The 23765-nt window shown below is 43.5% G+C and overlaps 2 protein-coding genes and 1 long non-coding RNA gene across 4 annotated transcripts in view; 1 reads left to right on the plus strand and 2 right to left on the minus strand.

Annotated features, from left to right (window-relative positions):
• Positions 1 to 758: 758 nt before the first annotated feature.
• On the minus strand, positions 759 to 6312 carry LOC127471280 (uncharacterized). Of its 2 annotated transcripts, none has more exons than XR_007904616.1 (4): positions 6198 to 6312; positions 4310 to 4382; positions 1584 to 1650; positions 759 to 824 (listed from the first exon to the last, which is right to left on the minus strand). It is a non-coding gene; the product is annotated as an uncharacterized LOC127471280 (long non-coding RNA). The 2 variants fall into 2 exon arrangements; XR_007904615.1 differs by lacking the exon at positions 759 to 824 and adding an exon at positions 863 to 918.
• Positions 5526 to 14795, plus strand: LOC127471279 (5-hydroxytryptamine receptor 5B-like). The gene is made up of 2 exons (XM_051788071.1): positions 5526 to 6786; positions 14461 to 14795. The coding sequence occupies exons 1-2, from the start codon at positions 6001 to 6003 to the stop codon at positions 14791 to 14793; spliced, it is 1119 nt and encodes a 372-aa protein (XP_051644031.1). The 5' UTR covers positions 5526 to 6000; the 3' UTR covers positions 14794 to 14795.
• Positions 14796 to 21125: 6330 nt separating this feature from the next.
• CCDC93 (coiled-coil domain containing 93) overlaps positions 21126 to 23765 on the minus strand; it is a 39226-nt gene continuing 36586 nt past the window's right edge. Inside the window, exons 22-23 of the mRNA XM_051788070.1 lie at positions 23297 to 23410; positions 21126 to 22304 (exon numbers count right to left, since the gene is read on the minus strand). Of these exons, the coding sequence (XP_051644030.1) occupies positions 22251 to 22304; positions 23297 to 23410 (168 nt within the window). The 3' untranslated portion in view covers positions 21126 to 22250. The remainder of the gene's footprint in view (positions 22305 to 23296; positions 23411 to 23765) is intronic.

Here is a 23765-nt window from a genome sequence, read left to right on the forward strand (position 1 = left end):
AAGCCAGTGATCTGAGGCTCAGGGGAAGCAAGCTCTCACAGGAAGAGTGAAAAGGGTCATGTGATTTTAAAAAATAACATTTTAGGAGAGGTCCCACTGTGAAGGAAAGCAGGGTGCTGACAAAACACAGCACAGCTCTGTGACTTTTGCTTGTAGTTCTACCACTGTCCTGTTTAGGAGACAGTTTTCCAGTTATTTCACCACCACCCCTCCCCCCAAACTTAGAAGGGATTTTACAGAGACCTAAAAACCTAACAACTAGAAAAGCCAGTTATTAGCCCTTGAAAGGTGGGTTGGTTGTTGGGGCTGGGTTTTATTTGAACTAAATTAATGCTGAAAGAAGCCTAGAAGCAAGGGGCTGGGCATAAAGAATAAAGTCTGTCACTGCTCTTGACTTTTGCTCTACCAGCTTGGTTTTCTTAGGATTTTATCTGCTTGGCTTGACAGGGGAATTCATGCAACTCTTTTTGATGCTTTTGTTTGTCCAGTGCTTTTAGATTTATAGATGATGTTGAGCCCTGACAATAGGAACCCAGCCTCCTGAACTGGAATGCTCTTAGCTTCTAAAAAATCTGCTTTCTTCCATCAAAATCATAAATACCATGATGTTGCTTCTGTCAAATCTCTTTATTGCACAGCCATGTGGGGAAGAGATTACATTTTTTTTTATCAGCCACCACGATAAACTTTTGATATGGAGTTGTGAGGAGAGGTAGAGGAAAGATGCCATTAAGAGAAGGGAAGACAAATGGAAAATTGGGGTGCTGTCTAGAAACACATTCACTTTGCTATATCTGTGTCATCCAGCTTAAGAACTGTATTCACTTTAAAGAAAAAAAAAAAGAAAAGAAAAAACCAAACTTGAGCATACTCTTCAATAGCAGTCCATCTTCCTAAACACTTTTGTAAGCTGCAACACTGAAAAACATAACCATCTACTATTTTAACCAGTTGGTCAAAATTTAAAAAAAAAAAAATTCATAGGCTCTGCAAAATCTTATATAACAGTACCAAAACTTCAAAACTATTTTGGCTGTCAGCTCAATGTGTTGAACCACCCAGGCTTTCTGAGCTCCTCTTTGAGTGGTTGCAATCACCTATGGATATTGAGAATTACAGGAATACCAGATATGTCACTCAGAACTAAGCCTAGATGTTCACTCATAGGGGCTGACAGACTATGTGAATTTGCAGGAGTTATTGGGTCTCTGGATAAATGTTCCTGATACATTATCACTTCTGATTTAAAGCACTTTCTGTATGGGAAAACAGAGGAGGAGGCAAGTTCTCCCTGGCACCTTTCTATCGTTATTAAGAAACCAGAGAAAGAATTTATGAAAGTACATAGTAACACTAGTACCTACAAAATGTGATTTGAGGGCATAAATGGAACCCTAAAATGACATTGCTAAAAAAACCAAACCAAACCAACCCCACCATAAAGCAACTTCATGGTTTTATAGAAATTGTATTCACTGATATCTTTGAATTCCTCTCTTTAAGTGTGGCAGAAGAAAAATTAGCAAAATGGTGTGTGGTACTAAAAGAGATAATTCTGTAATACTAGAAAAATAATCCTTTACCAGTACTAAGCCCTATTGCAGATGATCTGTAGCAAAACTGTATGAAGCTTTCAAAGGACTTTTCAATCTAAAACAAAAATGGAAAATAGTTCAGTGTAGTCCCTTTATAATGGTCTAAAAGTAATCTGCCTCTAACACATAAAAAAAACCTTCTGAAAAATGTAACATTAAATTTTATATATTTGCTATAAAAATACAGCATCACTTCACATAATGAGTTGAAATTCTGTTATCTGGATGAATCATCATCCTCCAAAGCTGTTCCTAAGCAGTATTCTGTTTTTGGAAGTGCTTGGAAACAGGGTGCTGTAACCAAGCTGGCCTGGGCAATTGCTGCCTGGTCAGGACAAACACTTCCTTAGCACAGCTGAGCAAAGGGGAGCTTGGGCAGGAATTATGAGGATGCAGGGAGGGTTAAGCCAAGTTAAGAACTTCCAGACTGACAGAAAAAAAAAAAAAGATTATGACAAGACTGAGTCTGAGGAGATTCATTTCAAGAGAGAGGGTTCTGTGGGTGATGTTTGGTAAAGTGATAAAGACAAGGAAATATGTTTTGCAATTCCTCGCCTCTGTCACAAGTCCTCTTCTCAGCAATTCTCAGGTACACAGGGAGAAGTGAGAACAGATGCAAAGGAAGATGTAAAGTATTTCTCCTCTAAGACTTACAAGCAGATTACTATTTCCACCCTTTTTTTGTTTTGCATCCCTCAGACTTCCCAGCCCACAAAGAACCAAACATCCAGATGGAAAGATGACGTTACTTGGTATTCACTGTTAATTCTATCACCCTTAGTCACATATTTGTTTGCTTATTTTAAGAGCAATGAAATGGTTGGTTACACACTGTCATACTCCACTGGAAAAAAAAAAACTATGAAGATTCAAACCGTAGTTTCTGAAGTCATTGAAAAGTATCAGTGAATGAAACAAAGGGGTTTCATTTTTTTCAGTTCACTTTGACATGGCAGCAGCTTATCATACTATAATTGTGCATAAAACTAAACTAGGTCCTCTTTTAGTTTCAGTAGAAGGAAAATGTTTTGGTTTTTTACTTTCTTAGGGTTTTTTTACCTATGTATTTTATCGTGTCATGTAATTTGTATTTGTTTTTCTGTTATTTAGAATAAGTCAATACGTGCAAGTCTCCTCATTTTTTTATAATTCCCTCCTTTTCAAAGCATACCCTGGTTTCTGAGACATTGTAAAGTGTTGCCATAGCAATCTTTGAGGAGTGCTAAGCCTTTGCAGTCACAGGACAAGACAGCAGTGGGGTAATTATCAAGAAAAAATAAACCCCTTGGAGACTTTATTCAAGCCTCTGTATTATAGGACTGGGTTATTTCAGCCAAGAGGGAGGAAAAAGTGGGAGATTTCAATGCATTTGATGTGTGAACTGGAATGTAACTCTCAGGATGTGGCACGTAATGTACACGTAATAAATAGGAGAAGAGGGATGGAGGACACGGCTTCTAGGAAAAGAAGATTTTGAGATCATCTGGGCTGCTTTAATGATGGTCTGCAACAAAAGGGTGAAAAACAGTAATCTGCTTGTAAGTCTAAGAGTAGGAATAGTCTGCAACCCGCCAAGGAAGTACCCTCACACAAGAAAAAGACAACCTCATTTGCTGCAGGAGCAGGAACCAATAGATCATATCCTGGCCCATTTGGGCCCCTAAACATGAAACTTTTGCAGTTAGTCTAAGTTTTGCTTGTTTGTATGCAGTCTTTCTTTAATAACCAAGTTAATTCACATTGTGACAAGATCCTTTTAGTCCTTAAGTTCACAGAATTGGACTGACAATTGTTGAAACATTTAGAAGTTAAAAGGCTTTTTTATCTGCTTGTTTCCCTGCCTGCTTTCATGTTTGGCTGCCTTTAAAATGAACGAAGTGTTGCTCAGTAATCCTTTCACTGGCATTTTAAAAGTGGCATTAACTAACAAAGTGAGACACAAATTAGAAAGGAGTGATATAAGGCAAAGCATGCAAAGCTGGTTGTGAAGCAGTCACATGCTGCCTGCCAAATTTTTAGCAGTGTCTAGCTGTCTCAGGTGCTGCTTTAGGCTTAACTTGCAGCAGTATTATGCAAAGCCTTTTTTTGACAAGCTCTGTCAGATTCTACCCGTTGGAAGCTCAAAGCAAAGGAAGCCCATTCAGCACTCAGAAGTCCTTTTCTCCTCATAATAAAAACTGGTAAGTGATGCAGATAGTCTTCTCTTTGCTGCTGGCTCACACTAGAACACGTGTCAGAATTACTGTAGGAAAGAACAGCGGAAATCATGTTTGCATTAAGGGCCTGAAAAAGGATTTATTTGCTTTATTATTCATCTGGTGAGTGAAGTGGCATCCAAAAGTTAACCAAGAAAACAGCCTGGTTATTCTGACTACAGTCATTGCCCTTAATTTCTGTAATATTTTATCACTGTTCCAGATTCTGAAGTTGGGGACCCCTGAGTAAGACAAGCTGGATTCTGCTTGCTGTGGGTAACACAGTGGTGCTGTGGGAGGTTTGTGTTTTGTCAAATGGTGCTATTTCTTCAGTGAATATGAATGCAAATGAAGAACATTGATTTGAGCAGCATTCATCTAGACAGGACCATTCTGACCCAGAAAATACTCCTTCTCTACCTCAACAATCATCAGCCCATCTCCTGCCCCCAAATTCTGCCCCACTACAGTTTGTGATGTAGGTGTGCTGCTATTTGCAAGGGAACAAACATCACTGACCTTCTTTGGTCTTATTTACAGATGCTCAATTTCTTCTAATCCCTTTGGATATCTCTCAACAGCACCATATGACCTGGTAAGGGAAAAGAGCCTGTGTTTTTCCACCAACTCACATTGAAATAGTCCTGATCACAGACAATGGGGAAACAGAGAGGGTGAAAATGCTGATAGTGGGTTGTAAAGGACCCCAGGAATGAAAGCAGGCTGGGATAAAGGATAACTCCCAAATACCTTAGATGTAATGCTTTAAACACACTTTAGATATAACACCCAGGTTGCTATACAATCCTGTCACAGTACTACAACTACGCCAAGTTGACTTGATGATCTTAAAGATCTTTTCCAATCTTAATGATTCTGTGATTTACTGAGGATGGTGAGACACTGGGACAGTTTGCCCAGAGAAGTTGTGGATGTCCAATTCCTAGAACTGTTCAAGGCCAGGTTGGATGAGGCTCAGAGCAACCTGGTCTAGTGGAAGGTGTCCCTGCCCATGGCAGGGGTTGGAACGAGATGATCTTTAGGGTCCCTTCCAACCCAAACCATCTGTGATTGTATATTCCATGATTTATTACTCAGGAAGTAAGAAATTGAATTGCTATATCTCCTTTATGCTACCACATTGTTAACTTCTATTACAGACTTTAAAAAAGTTTGTGTAATGGGTTTAAAATAATTTCTGGAACATCTTGAGTTTGGGGGGAGTTGGAGTAGGGGGTGTTCTGTCACCTCATGGAGGCTGTGGGGAGAAGGGGGTGTCTTGTCACTGCACAGGCTGTGGGGACACACAGACTGCTCCTGTCTGCTCAGCCCTAGTGAGGCCACACCGGCAGTGCTGTGAGCAGTTCTGGGCTCCTCAGGACAAGACAAGGAGCTACTGGAGAGAGTTCAGCAGAGGCCACAAAGATGATGAGAGGTCTGGAGCATCTCTCTTATGAGGAGAGACTTCAAGAGCTGGGCCTCTTTAGACTAGAGGAGACTGAGAGGGGATCTCATTAAATAAACATCCCAAAGGCGAGTGCCAAGAGGACGGTGCCAGACTCTGGTGGTGCTCAGCGACAGGACGAGGAGCAATGGCCTTAAACTAAAACACAAGAAGTTTCACCTCAACACAAGGAAGAACTTCTTTACGTTGAGGGTGGCAAAGCCCTGGAACAGCTGCCCAGGGGGGTTGTGGAGTCTCCCTCTCTGGAGACATTCCAGACCCACCTGGAGGCGTTCCTGTGTCCCTGCCTTGGTAGGGAGTTGGACTGCGTGATCTCCAGAGGTCCCTTCCAACCCTGACAATTCTGTGAGGAGAGGGTGTCCGGCCGCCTCCCGGGGACCGCGGGGCGATCCCGAGTGAGCCACCATCCCTCAAGGAGCGGCCGCCGCGGAGCGGCTCCGCCACCGCCCCCGGGGCGGCCGCTGGGGCGGGGCGGGAGCGGCGGTGCCGCCCTTCCTCCGTCCCTCCCTGTGCCTGCTCCTCGCCGCCGTCCCGCGGAGCCTCCTGCCCTCCTGCAGCCGCCCGGGATGGTTGTGAGGAGCGCCGGGCGGGAGCCGCGGGCTGCGCTGGGGCGGCGGCACATGGCGGGCGGGCGCTGAGGGGGGCGCCTCCCGGTGCGGGTTCCCGCCCGCCGGCAGCGGGGCTGGGGACTGTGCCGGCGGCCTGGGAAGGGGGAAGAGTGAGGGGTCGAACCCCGGTCCCGGGCATGGCGGAGACACTGAGCCCCTGCAGCCCACGGGGCCAGTGCCAGCCCGGCATGGGCGCCAACGCCTCGTCCGCCAACATGGACACCAACGCCTCCTCCTCGGCCGCCCCCGCGCTGATGGGCGGCAGCGCGTGGAGGGGCCGGGAGCCCTTCTCCATCTTCACCGTCCTCGTCCTGACCCTGCTGGTGCTCCTCACCGTGGCCACCTTCCTCTGGAACCTGCTGGTGCTGGCGACCATCCTGCGGGTGAAGGCCTTCCACCGGGTGCCCCACAACCTCGTGGCCTCCACGGCGGTGTCGGACGCGCTGGTGGCGGCGCTGGTGATGCCGCTGAGCCTGGTGAAGGAGCTTTCGGCCGGGCGGCGGTGGCGGCTGGGCCGGGAGCTGTGCCTCGTGTGGGTCAGCTTCGACGTGCTGTGCTGCACCGCCAGCATCTGGAATGTGACGGCCATCGCCCTGGACCGCTACTGGTCCATCACCCGCCACCTGCAGTACACGCTGCTCACCCGCCGCCGCATCTCCAACGTGATGATCGCGCTCACCTGGGTGCTCTCCGCCGCCATCTCCCTCGCCCCCCTCTTCGGCTGGGGCGAGACCTACAGCCCTGAGCAGGAGCGCTGCCAGGTCAGCCAGGACCCCTCCTATACCATCGTCTCCACCGGCGGGGCTTTCTACCTGCCCCTCTGCGTGGTGCTGTTCGTCTACTGGAAGATCTACAAGGCGTCGAAGTTCCATATGGGGGGCCGCAGGAGGAACGCCGTGGTGCCCCTGCCCGAGGCTGCCCAGGTAAGGGTGGGGATGGGGAGGAAAGCCCCTGCTCCCTCCCCCAGGCACCCGTGATCCTCCGTCTCATCTGTCCCAGCCGTCACTCCTGCGCTGGTGGTTTCGGCACAGTGAGAAGGCTGCCAGGTGTCCTGGGGGTCCCGCGGGAGTTTAACTCTTTTACAGACTGGACACTGTTACAGACTGGACGTGAGCAGTAATTAGCCAGTCAAAAAGCACCACTCTTGGAGAAGAGCTTTATTCTCATTGTTTCCTTGTGTGTCCTAAGAGTGAGAAACAGGTGCATTTACTGCCAGTCGGGAGAGCTATTTAAGAATATTCTCTTTGTTCTGAATTTGCCGTTCTTTGGGGTTTTTTTCCTCTTTATTTCCTTTTACAGTGTTAGTGGGGTAAGCAAAGACATAAACAGACATAAACAGATCCCTAAGTCTGGTAAGTAAGAGTAAATGCATGCATATTTTATCTACCAACACAGACTTTTTATCAGTATCTCAATACATGTCTCAATACATTTTAATAAGCAAATTATGCACTTCATTGATGTGCTTGGGCTATTTTTCCTTGAATACTGCTCACTACATAGTGTTAAAGCAATGAGCAATTAATTGTTTCTGGTTTAAAATAACCTCCTGTATTAAAAACCGTATCCTTCTTCTTATCCCAGAGATTGTCTGTAATCTCGCAGTGCCTTAGTGGCACTTAGTGTGGGAGGTCTCATTCATTTTGGGGACACACCTTGCTGACAGGAAAGCTGTCTCCCTTCAGAAGGGTTGGGGTTGGCTCCTTGTGTCCCGTAAGTCAGGCTCTCTGCATGATGATGCTGTCAACCATGCCATGGCACCAGAGTGCTTGGCAATACTCTCTATAAATTCTCCCTGCTTTCTGTCATATATTCTTACTCTCACTCCTGCCTGTGGAAAAGATTCTTTATGTTTTTGTGATTTCCTGTTGTACTCGCTAAGTCCAGTCCCTTCCCAATAGCAAAAGATGACCTGTATGGATGTCAGAGATATCTAAAGAGGCATGGAACATTTCTGTTCATTTTGGGCTAATCCTGCAGGGCCTCACTCCTCTAACTTTGATTTCGAGTCCTGGTAGGAAACACGTTATTATGGTCACAAATAGAAGTCTGTAGGTTGTGTCCCCAGATTCTTGTAAGAGATAACAGCACTGGTAATTATATGTGATTAGACTTGCAGATTTGGATTGTAATGTCTTGGAGATATTTTTAATATATATTGGTTAATTAAGGTGTCTTCTGTGCAAAAACATAAAATGTGTTAGAAAACTTGAGAATGTCTCCTCTAGAGGCATTCTTTTTTTTTTCCTACGATCTTCACCCCCTAGTTAGCACCAAATTTCTGTCCATATTGTTATAAGTATGAGGAATGTATTGCTTAGAGTTAATGTATAATATTTCCAATTACAAAAGCCAGCTGATCAGTTGTAGTGGTTCTGCATGCTGTGTCTTTTACATACACACATACTCACACAGGACTACTTGTTTGGCATCTAAAATTCTGGGAAGCTAAATGAACTGAGGCGTTGCTACTTGAGCCGATCTAGAGACATGTTGGTATGTCGGTTTTGGCAGAAAAAAGTCTGTCTCCTGCTTGTCATAGTTGTGTCTGCAGAAGCCCTAGCGTGAGCCCAGCATGGGTGGCAGGTGAGTGCTTTTTGCTGATGCAGTGTCTGGGAACTGGTTTAGGCTGTACTGACAGAAGAGCTCTGTCAGTGTGAGCTGACTCCCCATTTTGGAAGGGTTGCCAGCTGTTTACTCCTCACCTAAAGGAAGGGCTGATGCCCAGGTGTACACGTGCTCATTTAATGAACCCATGGATCAGGGGAGCTGGCATTCAGGATGCATTTCTTCTCAGTTTTCTTTCTAAGAGACTGAGACTTATTCGCTGAGTTTCATCCTGATCTTATTTAAGCTTATAAGCAGGATCCATCACATCCACAGGAAGAGTAGCAGTTTCCCAGTGAATTCTGGAGGGGAATCTTCAAACACAACATGAATGTTCCTTTGGCAAAACCCTTTTTTTTGTTTTAACCTGCAAACACAAGAATAACATTGCCAGGATATGTGGCAAACCTGGGGAGGTGATCCAGCATTGCTTTTCCACATGCAGAGGTGATCAAGCTGTCAGCGTCAGCCCTGTCCTTCTCTCTGATGGGGCAAATTCTGTTCCATATCTCTTGGTTTGCCCATCAGCTCACCCTAATTTACCATTTCTTTCTCCCTTAATGCCTCTCCTCCCTCTGCTTTCTTTCATCCCTTCCCTCTCTGAGAATGCTCACCTGTCATGCTCTCCCTGGCAACATTTTCCTTCTGTCACCCTTACTCTGGATGTGGATTGCCCTCTGCATGTATGACAGTTCTCACTTCAGGTGCCCTGCACTATCCGAGGAGCATTAGAGGGGTTTTTGGCAGAAGATGCCAAAGGCTGGAAGTGCTTCCCAGTCTGGAGGTGAGCAATAACAGCAGCAGTAACAGATCCCTGCTGGGAGAGACCTCAGTGTTGCACTCAGGAATTGGCTGTCAGGTAGTGCTGGATTGGAACTGTGCCCCATGGCTGAGGTATAACCAGCTGGTTAATTCTGGCAAGTTTAAGGAGGAAAAGGTTTGAGTTCGTAGTGCTGATGGACCAGTAGAGATGCCTTGAAGAAACAGATGCACCAAGTAGAACAGTGATGGTGAGATATATATATCTATATCTATGTGTGGGTGTGTATGTATATGTATATTTATAGTTACCAAGTAACTATTTTAAGTAACTTTTTGGTTAAAATCATACTTGTGTTTTTGAAAACCTTCCAAAAAATCCAGGTGAGGGATATGGACATGAAACACCTAGGGTGCTTCTAATTTTAATGAGAGCTTGTTTCTTGCCTTCCCTTGAAACAAAAAAAAATTGCAGAATTGGGATCCTAAATTAAGCTGAGGCTCTTATAATTGTTTGCTTGCTAGTTATGAAACTCCTTAAAAAATGAATTCTGCAGGCAATATTGATGTGGGTGATCCTTGTAAAAAACCTAGTGACATACCGTCACTGACAGAGAACTATGCTCTGTCACACCTTCTTGACAGCAGGTAATAATTTTCTCTCTAAAGAGTCCAGTTGAAATAAATGAAACTGCTTGAAAAGCAGCAGGTACTGCTGGATAATGCCCTTTTAAATCAATGAAGTCCCTTGTAGCTTTGCCCAGGAAAACCATGGATGACAGAATCTGAATGTCTGGATTACTTACAAGTAGCAATTGCAGAGTCAGGATTAAATTTCTATGTGAGGAGTTAAAAATAAAGTTCCATTGATGGTTGGGTGTTTTTTAGTTGTTGTTTTGTTTTTTTCCTTTTTCCCTCTTGAAGTACTTGTATAAAAAATGAGGCATGATCCAAACCTTACTGTTCTGTGAGAGTCCTTCCCACTTTACACAGTATCAGGCCCAGAGCTCAAGCAATGCAATGTTATTCTTCACCTTGGCCTCCTCCAACTCACAATGTGGGAGAGAAAACAGATTTTCCTTCTCTGAAGGGGTCAGAGGCCTTCCATTTCTTATTTCTGCTTCTGACTGTACAAATAGAAAAGATGGGTCAGGAAATGAAGTTCAATTGTCTGGAAGAGTGGCAGCAAATGTCAGATAGAAGCAAGGTGAGGCAGGAAGCAAAGTGGAGTAGCTAGTGGTTTCCTGGCAGAAATACAGAGTTATTCCTGCTTGCAGCAAAAGAAAATCCTGTGAGAGAAAGCAGGTGTTTTTCTCCCTATCAAATGAACTGTTTGTCTTATTGGTGGAGCATCCAAGAAAGTGTAGATGTTCCTATATTTTGATCCTTTCCTGTGCATTTCAATTTCTTGTGTTCTTGTTCAAAGAGCAAGAAGTGCCAAAGCTGCACTGAGGTAATAATGACCTTTGCTGAATCACACTGAATTTGTGGTAGTAAGCCAGATTTGATTGAAGTTTACTGTTGTTTTGTTATTGCAGACCTTGGAAGTGCAGGACAAACACACAGATTACCTGCCACGAAGGACCAATGATAGCAATCATTAAAGCTATAAGGAACATTTTAAATCAAGGGATTTTGTCAGAAGCTCCTTGGTAGCATGTTTTCTATGACACTGCTAGGAACATAGGAATTGGGAACATACAGCTCTTGGAACATGTAGCCATTTAGTAGTAGTGATTCACTGGGGACAAACAAGTGAAGGGGCATTAAACTGTAACTGCTGATCAATGTACAGAAGAATAAATTCTGAAACTAAAACCAAACTCCTTTGTGTCTGTAGAAGAATTTGTACTTGAGATCTCATTTCCTTCATTTACTCTATTATTCTCCCTGGAAAGCAGTCATCTCTGTACTTCTCAGAGCCTGTTGTCCTGGAAATAACAGATTTCATGAATGCAGAGCCTAATTCTGGCCTCAGAGTAGCAGTCCCTTCATACCAGCTATTTCCCCACTGCTCCTGACTCGTAAATCCTGGAGCAGTGCCTGGGCAGATGGAAGGAAGTCAGTGCCCAAGGCATAGTGTGCTGCTGAACACTGAGTGAGAACAGTGTTCAACAGCGCAGAGATGCTCCCAGATGAGAGGTGGCCCTGCTATAACCCAAGCATCTCCATGGACTGCTTTAATTTACAGCCTGTGACCACCTTTTCTACTGCCACAGCCTGCTCATCAGCAGGCCTAAAACGAGCTTGTCCCTCATTTCATGTGGTGCAGGGATAATGGTCAGGTATTGTGGCTTATGTTAGAAATTGGAGTCATGCAAAGCCTCCAGGATTGGCACTGAGAACTGCAGATGTGGTATAGCCAGAGCTGTGTTTAGTTCAAGTAAATCACAACTGGCAGGGCTGGAAAGCAGCCACGTAATCTTTTGACCTGTGCTCTTGTTCAGACAAAGCCAAATTAAGGTGGATTACCCTGTGCCTGCATAGGGGAGGGAATCCTTCAGCACAGCTCCCCTGCCAGCACTGTGCACCCCAACAGGGCTTGCCTGCAGCAGGCTAATTTACCTTCCTTGGACTTTGCATGGGTTGCCTTGTAGAAAATGTCTGTAACAACGTGGTCTTGGGGGCTGATAGCAGTAGTAAAGATAATCTTACACCAACGAGGCCAGTGAGATGAGTCAGGTCTGCAGCAAATCATATAGAGAACAATAAAAATAAAATTAAAAAAAAAAAATGAAGTGATAATGAAAGGTTGGACTTCCCCAGCTTTGCACTCTGCACCGATACATATTTTCTTATGTGAATGGCACTTCTGATTAAATCTGTGTTTAACCTTAAAAGCCTGTTGGGCTCACTCCCTGAGGAACAAGCCCCCACAGGAGAGATGAGGTGCTGCAGGCCCTGCAGGAGGTGTGGATGGTGACTGGGCAGGGAGGGAACACTGGTGCCTTTCCAGGGCATTGAGCACAGGAGTGCTGAGCACAGGGCCTCGCTAGAAACCCTCTAAATTTGGGACCCCTTTGTGGTGGTACAAGCCAGGAGCACCTTGGCCAGGTCTGCCAAGAGCAGCGCTCCTGCTGGGGGCTGGCCCTTGGAGCAGTGTCCTGTGCTGGGAATGCCTGGGAGGCAGGTGTGGTGGGGGCTTCTACACAGCTCCCAGCTTGTCTGTTGAAGGCACAGACTGAAAGACCTCGCTGAGCAAGAATACTAGTTAACCTTTTCAAGAACATTTTCTGTATCCTTTTCAAAGGATTTCTTATGGAGAATTGAAGCAAAATATCTCCAGTCTACCACATGGTTACTTAATGGAAGGTTCCATGAGAGATGCCATTATTTTTCTTAAAGGACCTGACTACTGTTTTCTCTCTTATTAGTATTATAGCTGTTAATACAACATTGTTCAGAAGTCTCAGGCAAAACTAGTCAAAAAAACAAACTAAAAAAGAGCTGTGACAACAGAGAAAGTAGAAATTACTTAGGAAGATAACTGCTGTCCTGTAATTTATAAAACATATCATGATCTATTTTCACTTGCTGTTTAGTATTCAGAGGCTGGATCGAACAACCAGTGAAGTTTGTAAAAGCTCCTTTGACTTCAGTAGGAACTTGACCAGGCAGTAAATGCTGGCTTCATTAGGGAAAACACCTGAGGACTGTGATATTTTCTATCAAAATAAATAATTTTTTTTTAAGATATGTAATTAAGTGATAAAAGGGTTGCTGCTACTAAATTCTGCAATTGAGTCATAAGCCTTTTAAAACCTGAAGTAGCAAAAAGGCTCTGATTTGATGATGGCACACTGCAAGCTCTGTCTTTTGAGCAAGAGTTGAAGGTTAAGCATAGTACCAAACTGTGCCCAATGCTGTTGACAAAGTCCTTTGTATGGCTCTTCCCAAGAGGCACACCTATGTAACTATTCCTCAGGGCTGAGACGTAATCTTTCAGGGTTGCTTGTCACAAATTTGTCCTCGTGTCATACATTCATCCCCTTTTGCAGAGTGTGATTAAGGATGTGTAGAGCAAATCCTTCTGCAGACAAATGGTGTGATCCTTGCTACATGAGGGGTGTCCCATTTTAATTGTCAGAACAGATGTGATTTTCATTTTCCTCCATTATTTGCCTGCACCCATAATCTGCTGCTCTTACATTCTGCAGTCATGTCTCATGCCTGGGGGTGCAGACAGGGATATCCATCTTGAAGAGTGATTGTTTAGCCATTGCCAGTGCTTCCCTCTCTGAGTTGCCATGTTCATATTAAGTAGAGGCCCTCCATCTGTTATAAAGCTTGCACAAAGGTGGCACATGCGTGTGGAATATGTAGCTAATTTAACAACAAGCCACCCTTGGAATGATGTCAAAGTCTTGCAGTGCCTGTGGATTATCAATTAGGCAAATTTTAGAGCCTCATGTCACATCCTTAAACTGTTTCTTTTATGGCACTGTCCTCATAACTGTAGTGCCTAGAAAAACTTTAATATTGCAGATACTTTAATCTTCAGATTAAAATCACAGGGGAGTATCTTTTTCTGGTCAGACTCTAAGCACATTAATCACTTGTGCCCAGAACCTGTTTGCCACAGTCTCAGTGCATAGATGACTCTCCCATAGAGAGACAAGCAGACAAGAAGTGCTGTCGGCAACCTGGAGTAGCTGAAATGTACTCCTCTCTTGTGGAATTCTGCTGAAGCCAGAGTTTGAACTGAAGGCCAGCTGAAATGGTGCTTTTCTGGCAGTGGAGTATTTTTTGAGAGAATACAGAATCACAGAATGGTTGGGGTTGGGATGGACCTCTGGAGATCATGTAGTCCAACCCTTCTGCTACAGCAGTTCATCTAGAGCAGGTCTAAAGGACTCTGAAGGTCATGTACAGCATGAGTCTAGTGTAGGGATAGGCAGAAGGTGCATGGCTTTGTTAGCCTGCCTTAACAACCTGATTTCCCACTAGGTATCAAGGCATCCAATAAATGAACTGAAAAAGAATCCCACAACACACATGGCATCAGTTACTTTTTATTTAGCTCCATTTGTCAGTCACACTTGGCAGCTTTTCCAACATAATGAGAAGTCTGGTTACTTTGGCACTCAGGGGCATTTTCTTTCTTTTAACATGGAAGGAATGAAGTTGAGGCCTTTTGTGGTAGGTGCACAGATGTTGTGCTGTCACTTAGTAATAATACTTCACTCAAACAAACTGTCTTGGTAAGAAACTGTGTTTGCTTTTGTTTTGAGGTGAAGGAAGCTTCGCATGAACCACAGATGGTGTTTACAGCTCGTCATGCAGCTATCACTTTCCAGACAGATGGAGAAACATGGAGAGAACAGAAAGAGAAAAAGGCAGCTCTGATGGTTGGCATCTTAATTGGAGTTTTTGTACTGTGCTGGATCCCTTTCTTCATCACAGAATTAATAAGTCCCCTCTGTTCCTGCAACATCCCACCGGTCTGGAAAAGCATCTTTCTTTGGCTTGGCTACTCAAATTCTTTCTTTAATCCTCTAATTTATACAGCATTTAACAAAAATTACAACAATGCCTTCAAGAACCTTTTTGTAAAGCAGAGATAAAAGGGGACACAGAGGAGAAAATCATTCCTCTGTTGCATAATATAGAGATTTCTTGAGGGAAACATGCCTGTGATACATACAGGTTTCATGCACTAGAGCTACTCAAGGGGATTCAGGAACAATGAGAAAGAAGATGGAAGATGTTTGGATATAAACCAACTGACAGTTTACAGTTCCCCCTTGGAAATACATATGTGCTGCTCCAGGGTTTGGCAGAGAAGATGGAAGCAGTGAATACCTCCCGTCTGCTCTTGGAATCAACATGTGCTGAGGTCTAAAGCGAAGCACTGTGTGTGTGTCTGATACCATGACTGTCAAACCCAACACATCTGATCTCATCCAACCTACACGTGCCATCCTGGAGCTCTCTCATCATTAGCAAAGGCAACAGTGGGAGCTGCTAATTGAGCAATACCAAAATGTTTGTGACAGGGGCAGGATGCTGCTTCATTTCTGAGATTTATTTGGAAGGGAATAAACATGATGTATTCAATCAGTCGTTGAGTTGATGTGAAATTAAAATGGATGATTAAGCAGCTCAGAAACATGCCCTGATGATTGAGGGGCTGTGTGTGCTCTAGTAAGCAGTGCTTGATGGGCAGGCTTGGCTGTGTCCCCTGGAGTCCCCTGGGAGTGAAATTTTAGAGCCAAACGTAAAATTATTCAGAGCTCCCAAGGATGTGCTCTCACTCCTTTCACAGGAGGCATATCTAGCCTGGAGTTTTCACCTGTGTTGCACCCTTACTCTGCAGGGCTCAGGCTCTCCCTGTTTTATGAAACCCAGGTGAGCTCAAGATAGACCCCCAATACCTCCAAGTGAATGGGGACTGGATGCATTATTGTTTCATGCTACCATATAAGTGAGTGTGTCTGTGTTACAAACACCAAACATGCTGTTCAGTCACCAGGTTTGCTGGCAGCAGCGTGTGGCTGCTTGGCAGTGGTAGGTGAGTGTCTGCACCGTGTCTTGCACCATAAGTCTGCTCATCACCCTCCCTGATTGAAGCCCACAATTTGTCAGCTTGCATCAACTACCTCCTGCTAAAGAAAGGTGTTGATGCCATCGGATGTGACTCCCCAGACCCCAAAGTGACTCAAAACCAAGCCTTAAATTGTTATTCCAAGGTCTGACAAACACTCCTGTCCACCAATATATACATAAATAAATGAAGTATTTCCTTGCATACTGCAAAATCTATCTCACTCCATATTGTACCTCTAGTGGGTTTCACTTCCTACCCTGCCCCGAGGGGGAGAGCTGAGAGCATCTCTGAGTATTTCTTGCATGGCAGCTTTTTACTGATGGAGAGTCCTGGCACCCTCTTCCATTTCTTCCTAAAGCTTCCTTAAGTACTGTAAGGGCAAATCATCATAGCTCTTATGGAGCTGGGCAACATCACAGCTCCTTCAGAAGCTGAGGTTTAACCTTTCACACTGCCCTTCTCTGCCAGTCTTGTATTTTCTGCTGCTTAAGAAACCCTTTGGTTCAAAGCGTACCCTCAGGCAAACACAGACTGCACAGGGTGACTAAAAGTCAGGAATTTCAGCTCCAGCAGCCTGCACCACTGGCATCTCCATCTCACTGCAGCACATCACACTCAGCCTCATCTCTGACAGGTACTGACCCACGGGCATCGACACAGGTCCTGAGCATGAAACTCCTACCAAAGCCTTGGTATCCTGGCAGTCTCTCCAGGCAATGGCAGCTAGGTGTGTTTCCATAGCCAGGGACTGACGTCCTGGGCAGCCACGTCAGCGAGGTATTATCGAGTAGCTCGTGTGTTCTGAAAAATAAAAGAATGATGCAGCCTTTACTTCCTTAAATTTAAAGCAGAGTCAAACTTTAAAGAGTTAACTTTAAAGGTAATCTAGTGCATCTTAAAGTGATTCATGTACCTGGTGATGTCAAACTGAGCTTAGTGTCAGGTATACTGGCAACTTAGACCCAGGCATGTTCCTGCTCTTTTCTAAACAAGTGTTTTAAATAAATGCCATCAAAGCACACGTTCCTCCAGCTCCTGAAGTGAGCCTGGCTGTATCTCAGTAGCACAGTGTGTGGTGAGGTCAGGCACTGCTGTACTTCACAGCTGCAGTGCTGTGACAGTGTGACCTGCTGTGCCTGTAGCCACAACCACCTGTGTGTCTTATGCTCCTGCAGATGGTGCTTCTCCTCTCAATTTCAGTGGAAATTCAGAAGTTTTAATAACCTAGAATTTCAGAGTTGTTAGATAGTGGCTCAGACTTAAATGCCAATTTAAATAACTTTCCCTTGTGACTCTCAACTTGCCTTGCATATGGAATAGCTACCATTTAAACTACTGTTTGGAGGCTTAATTAAACCAGAAGGAAGACACATATGTAAGAGACTGAAAGTTACCAAAAACCCACAGGCCTCATTCAGAACCATTCACAAATTTTTCAAGTCAATTGAATTTTTCATGTGAAAGAAAAACTTTAAAATCCAAACAGATGACATGGAAAGAAGAAATGAAGAGGTCATCTTGAGCTGGTGTTAAAAAGCATACAAATCTCCTGAAGTTTCTCATAATAGCACTTTTGCCAAATTTTAGTGCCTGTACCCCCTGTGCCTGGTAAGACAAGCGATTACTATCACACAAATCCAGTGCCGACCCTGCTGCACTGAAGTTAAGGCCCATCACAGTGTGTGGCTGCAGCAGCAGCAGTGATACTCATGTTCAAACTGTCCGTGCCAGCTGACCGGAGCAACACCTGGCTCCAGTTCTGGCACAGGAGCCCTTCCAAGAAACAACAGGTTGTGAAGGTAGATTTTACCATGGCTTGGCAGGTGGAACTTGGGAGAACACCACAGAGCTGTGAGGTCACTGTGCAGGTCAGTGCAGCTGCACAGTTGCACAGGTATTTGCTGCAGAAAGAGATGCAGCAGGGTGCCCTCAGCGAGTGGCAGAGCTGGGAGCAGGGCACTGACGCAGCACAACACAGCTCTCCGCCTCCTCAGGGATGAATTTAGCTTCCTTAGGAGGCGAGTCGGAGCCTCTGCAATTTTGCTGTGAGAAGTTCTGAAGATAACTAGCTGGTGCTCTGCCCGCCCAGGCATCTGTGACAGCAGCGAGCGCTACAGTGACAGCAACCAGCCGGCTTTGGATGCACCCAGAGGCGCCGAGGAGCAAGCGGGGCTTTCACTTCATTACAGTGGCTCTAGAAAGCTCTGAACAAAATCGACTTCCCACACTGGCACTGGCTCTAGATGCAGACTGCATTTAGGAGAGCAGCAGCACATGTTCAGGGTTTAAAATCCTGGGGTTTTAATGGCATGGAATCTGAGCTTAGTGCAGGGAAAAGAAATACGTTATCTGGAGGCCCGGCCTAACCTGCTGGGTGCTGCTTCCCACCCAAAGTCAGAAAAGGTGTTCCCATCCCCTGGCCTCCTGCACAGCAGGCCCAGAGCTTTACCCTCCCATTTGTGTACCAAACCCAGTGACCTGGTACAACAGGAGACTAACTGCTGGATAGTCATCAACCCTGATTAAAAAAATTTGGAACTGTGGATAATGTTCTATGTCCCTTGGTACTTTTATTTCTGCAATTAATTACTCTCATTATTAAATCTTGCAACTTTATTTTAATTGAAAAAAGAGTAAAATCAAGCATGCAAAGGATTCCTCTTTCTGGCACTTAAGCATTAGGGTTTAGATCTGACATTATTGCTGTGCAGTTATCCTGGGCTTCAGGATGGACCAAAGAAAATATTGAAAATACTACTCCCATATGAACTAAGATAAATGACACAGTATCTTGACTATCCAAATAGAAAAAAAAAAAAAAGCAGTTATTATAAAGGAGCATCATTTTGCAGAGCTTAGACATATGGTAATTTATTTCCCCAAATAGAAGCTGCCAATTTGGAGTACAGCAATCATCTCTGCTTGCACACAGTGGACTACTGGTTTTAAACTTTATTCCCTGACACTGAATGTGCTTCTAGAAAACCCCACTGGAGCCCATTGCTCAGCAGAAGGGCATTGCTGCCTCCTGCAGCAAGGCTCTGAGAACCCTGCAGCAGCTGTATTGAAACGAAGGCCTGTTTGTTGTGCTGTTGGAGTCCAGACTGTGCAGAAATGAAAAGGCTTTGGAACATGAACGTGAACAGAAAATGCTAATAACCCTCTATGCTCCTGTCTCCAGGAAACCTACATCCATGCTCCAGCCTCCACAACGGAAGCTCTTCGGTAATTCATCACTGTACTCAGGAGTTGCTGATCTTCCAGCCATTCTCCAGCCTCTGCTCCGGAGTTCACACCGGCTGCAGCCAGGGCTGTGCAGGCACTGCACGAATAAACAGGCTGGAGTTCGTATATTTTTAAGATAAGACTATCCTCAGAGTATGTCACCCACCACCCAAATGAGCAGGATTTGTGTATGGTCCTGTCATGTGTCTTACTTACAAGCCCAATTTAGGAAAGCTGCTCTAAGGGGGTGGGTGCCCTAGCCAAGCACAGCTCTCCAGCTGCCTGTTTTGCATGAGTGGCAGCAGCTACACAGAGGGGGACACACCCTTTCTCTCATGCAAGTAATTTTATGTTTCTAAAGAACTTTCTGCAGTCTATGTCCTGTGTGGCTGGGTGTGCCCATAGTGCCTCTGGAGAGTAAAGAGTGCATCGTGCCAATTTGCCACAGAGTAGAATGCTTTTGGTGTCATACATTTCCTCCCCATCAAACACTGGTTGACTGAGGAACCTACACACTAAGGTCATGCTTCAATAAGCAGATTTTGTCATAAAATAAAGAGGAACAAGGGAAGAACCCTTATAGAAAATACTGGTTACATTTAAAGTTGCCTTCAGAGATTTTCTTTATTGACGTGAGAGGTGACTAGGTGCAGTACTCCATTCGTTGTGATATACTGTAACAAAAAGATTGTCTGGATTTTGGCAACTGTGTGTCACTGATTCCACTCTCAAAAGATGCTTTACAAGTGCACTTGAGGAACTGCATTTAAAGAGAGCTGTCACCATCTAAGGTAAGTGTATGCCTGAATTTCAGAGACTGTCTCAGCTTCTGAAACAAAGGGCAGACTGACTTTCCAGCAGTTTATTCATCAGTATATCAAACTAATTACATTTATTGAAATGCAAATTAAAGCTCTGAAATGGCTCCAGCAAATAAAAAAAAGGAAGTTTTGCTGCAAGTCCTGTAAATGTTACTTTACAAGCCTGGTAACACCAAATGAATTCAGGGCACAACCTTCTTCTTTAAACAAAGAAATTCTGAGAAACTCTTACTCCTCCCTTGAAACCAGCTGAGATGAAGAATTAAGACAGATTCTCCTTGCTATTGGTTCCTCCCCGGTATCAGAGGAAATGGCACTCAACACATACAGCCTGTGTCAGAAGGCAAGGATCTATCCCCTTTTCATATCTCTCCAGCCTTTTTCTTCTCAGTTTCACAGGAGTCTTAAGGCAAAGATAAGTGTCCATCTGCCCTGGTTTCCATCTGTTTTAGAATCAGTTATAATCTGGACTCTGATTTATTCCCTATGAGCAGTAACTGCATCTTCACAAACCTCGGATTTATATCTTAGTCAAAATTACAAACTCTTAGCCAGAGCAATGGCTCTAACATTTTCATACTCCTCGTTGAAGTTTCCAGGTTACTGTGTTTGTAGCAGGTAAGCATAAAATTTAACCTTATACTGAACAAATAATCACATCATTTATTCTACATCCAAGTTCATTACTTATCCTACCTAGGAAATTTTGCTTGATGGCTAAAGCAATTTTGATGAAAATGGTAAAACCCAAATTGAAACATCCACTCAAGTTCTTTTTTTGAGAATTCCACAGTACAGAAATACAGCACAGTTTCAATTCTCAAACAGGTTTTCTTGTTGCCAAAGATGAATTATTTGATCTACAAACTAGAAAGAGCATAACAGTTTTTATAGAGGGCAAAGTTTGTAGATAAGAAATAACGTCACCTAGTATCAAAGCTGACTACAAAGTCTGCAAGTTTCCTTCTTTGAAGGAAATGCTGAATATAATTTTTTCCTTCTTTAAAGGGACTTGGAATCTGATTTTGCCTTCCTTTCTCACTAGCCCTGGGCAGACTGACTTTTTGAACAGATACAAGAGGAGCAGCCTGTGTCTGTTCAGTCCCTGACTCGTGTGGGAGAGCAAGGTACCAGTTGGCTCAGTAGAAAGGTTTTCTTTATGTTTGTGCTGAAGGAACAAGATGTCACAAAAACAGCATCTCATTTCACTACTGACACAATTCATCTTTTAAGGCACTTGTAACTTGAGAGCCTGGTAAAGCTCCTAAGGCAAGTTCCACCTTAAAGACACGATAGCAGAATGTCACTGGATTCCAAACATCCTTTATTTTATATTTGCTGCCATAGAAAGTAATTGAACAGCACTGTCATCAGGGTCATTGGGAAAAAGGAACATGGATTTCTTCTCCTGAAGATGTGACGTACATTAAGAAGTCAGTCCAAAATCCTGGTGTTAAGTACAAAAAGCAACTGTTTGAATTATAAAATACTGTATATACAGATATAAAAATGTTTCAGAAAGTGTCCCACAAAGTTTCTAAACTTTCAAGATCAAATCTTCAGCAGGGTAAGTAGGTGGTTGTCTTCAAAGGTGAGCATCAGTTCATTTGAGCACAATGTCTCAATCTTTATCTTCCTATATTACAGGTGACAGACTGATTTTCATCCCAGCCAGGGATAACATGGTAGTCCTAGTGATTAAGGTGTTTTTTCCTGGAGCTATTAATTTAACAAGCATACTCTCTATATATAAAAATGAAATTTCAAAGAAATTTATACAACAGCTAGACTTTATAAAAATATAGATCTATAATTTTACACCAGGACTTATCCAAGGTAAGTCTCCATTTTCTTATGTCTTAACCATTAGAAATTAATTTTTATCCTTTGGAATCCTATCTATGGCTAGACTGTAAATTAAAGTAATGTGAAGTTATTAGGTGGTGAAGCGAGTTTCAAGAATCTCATTCTGTGGGGGTTTTTTGGGTCAAAATTAACAAAATACTGCATTCTGCAGTGCTCGTCTTGTGGTACTGGACATATTACACAGTACATATCTACTTATTCCAGAATCTTGACCTAATTCAGTGTTAAAACCCAAATAAAAACCATCTCCACTGTTCTTACTGTGGGAAAAAAAAAAACAAACCCAAATCCAAATAAATAAAATTAGACAGTATTTCTATTTTGCTGTACTGTGTTAACTCTTTACTGTGTAGTGGAGGCAATAATGAATAATACAAGCCATGTGATGAGGGATTGTAAACTGAACACATACTGGAAAAAACAGACTTTTACAGTTGTGTGTATATATTTTTTTATATATATATCTATATATATACATCTACATTGCAGTTATAACTGTCACCTCACAAAAGAGATTCAATGGACTGAACAATCTTCTATAAATTTCCCTAGCTGGAGTTCTTCAGGAAGAACTGGCTTTCAGCTTGGACAGCAGCATTTCATTCTTACGGCATTCCTGTGAACAGAAAGCAAACATAGGAGGAGGTAGTTGCTCTTTACTAGTTGTATCTCCACATCAACAAAACCAAATGCTTTTTTTTGTTTTGAAGGATCTCCAAAATCCAAAGTAGTCTGGAGTGAGCGATGAGCTGAAGATAATTCCTATTCATCCACAATGTTATTCCAGTGATCATACCCATTAAACTTTGACATGCAAGCCAAAAGGAACACTGCTTGACCATTCATCTAAAGTTGTAACAAGTAGCTAAAGCAAATCCAGCAATGGAAGAAAAATGGGTTAAAAATTAAATAAATAAACCTCCACCTAAGTTCTGCAACAAGGATGTAAAATTCTGTATGTCAAACAAGCAGCTGAACAGTCCCTGTCATTCTCCCAGAGCACATTGTCTGAAACAGGAAGAAACTGTCTCAGAACAAAGCAGGACAAATTACAGAAAGATATTTTTCCTCCAGCATCTGAAGCCAAATGACAATTTTGCCTGGCAGCACTCCTTTGTCATTCATTCTTATGGAGACAAGAATTAACAGAAGTACAAGATGATTAAAAGCTTGGGAAAGGCTGAATCAATGAAGTGTTAAACGGTGCTTTCACAGTCGTTAGACAACAAGGCTGGTTCCCAAAGGTATTTATAACTACCAAGAATCTGCACTTCCTCCTTATTCACACACATTCCCTCAACCCTCTTTGCTCCAGCAAAGAGACTGCTCATAAGTCTTCAAGAAATTCCACTCAGAACCCTAAATATGCATCTTGCTTGATAACAAATTATACTCCCTGTAACAGGGAGGGATGCCAATCTAGCAGTGAAAGAGGAATTGCCAGAATCAAGGGTCCAAGATTCACATGGAGATAACCACCAGGATACATCATGACCATGGTGTGATAAGCATCGTGGCAGGAAATCTCGTGCATATATTAGTGCACAAATCAAGTCAAAATGGGTCACTGAACATTTGACAGTTTTACATCAGCAAAAGTGCTCTTACCTCTTTAAATTCTTTCACTGTTTTGAAGTAAAGCCTCTGTTTCTCTAGAAGCTCTAAGTATTCATCATTCAACTGGTCTCTTCGCATTTTGTTTTCTTGCTTCTTCTTTTCCATCTGTTGGTGTGTAGGAAGGATAAGAGATCATACATTGTCCATGGAATACACACACAGATATCCTGCATAAGGAACAACTATCTATAAAACACAGTGGCAGACAGATGCCTCATAAATGATACCTAGAAACCTAGTGCTGAAGCCCCAGTAGCAGTGGCACTATAGATGGCATTTGGAAAGCAGCAAAATAGCCCCCAATGTTAGCAGAACAGTTTTGTCTTCTCTGAACCCGTCCTCGCCCACAAACCCTTTCACTTGCTATGTGGACACAACACACTCAGCAGTAAAGCTCAGCCATTTCTCAACCAGGTCAAAAAACCCATCTAAGTGGATTCAACAGGTGAGAGCTGCAACT

This window comes from Manacus candei, unplaced genomic scaffold (genome assembly GCF_025592945.1).
Source record: "Manacus candei isolate 608988 ecotype Guabito, Panama unplaced genomic scaffold, ASM2559294v1 h1tg000023l, whole genome shotgun sequence".
Lineage (NCBI taxonomy): Eukaryota > Metazoa > Chordata > Aves > Passeriformes > Pipridae > Manacus > Manacus candei.

Excerpts from the sequence above, each read along its gene's own strand:
- LOC127471279 (XM_051788071.1), top strand. The coding sequence starts at position 6,001 with ATGGCGGAGACACTGAGCCCCTGCAGCCCACGGGGCCAGTGCCAGCCC. Across the intron at positions 6,787-14,460 it reads CCCTGCCCGAGGCTGCCCAG|GTGAAGGAAGCTTCGCATGA; the intron begins GTAAGGGTGGGG and ends TTTTGTTTTGAG.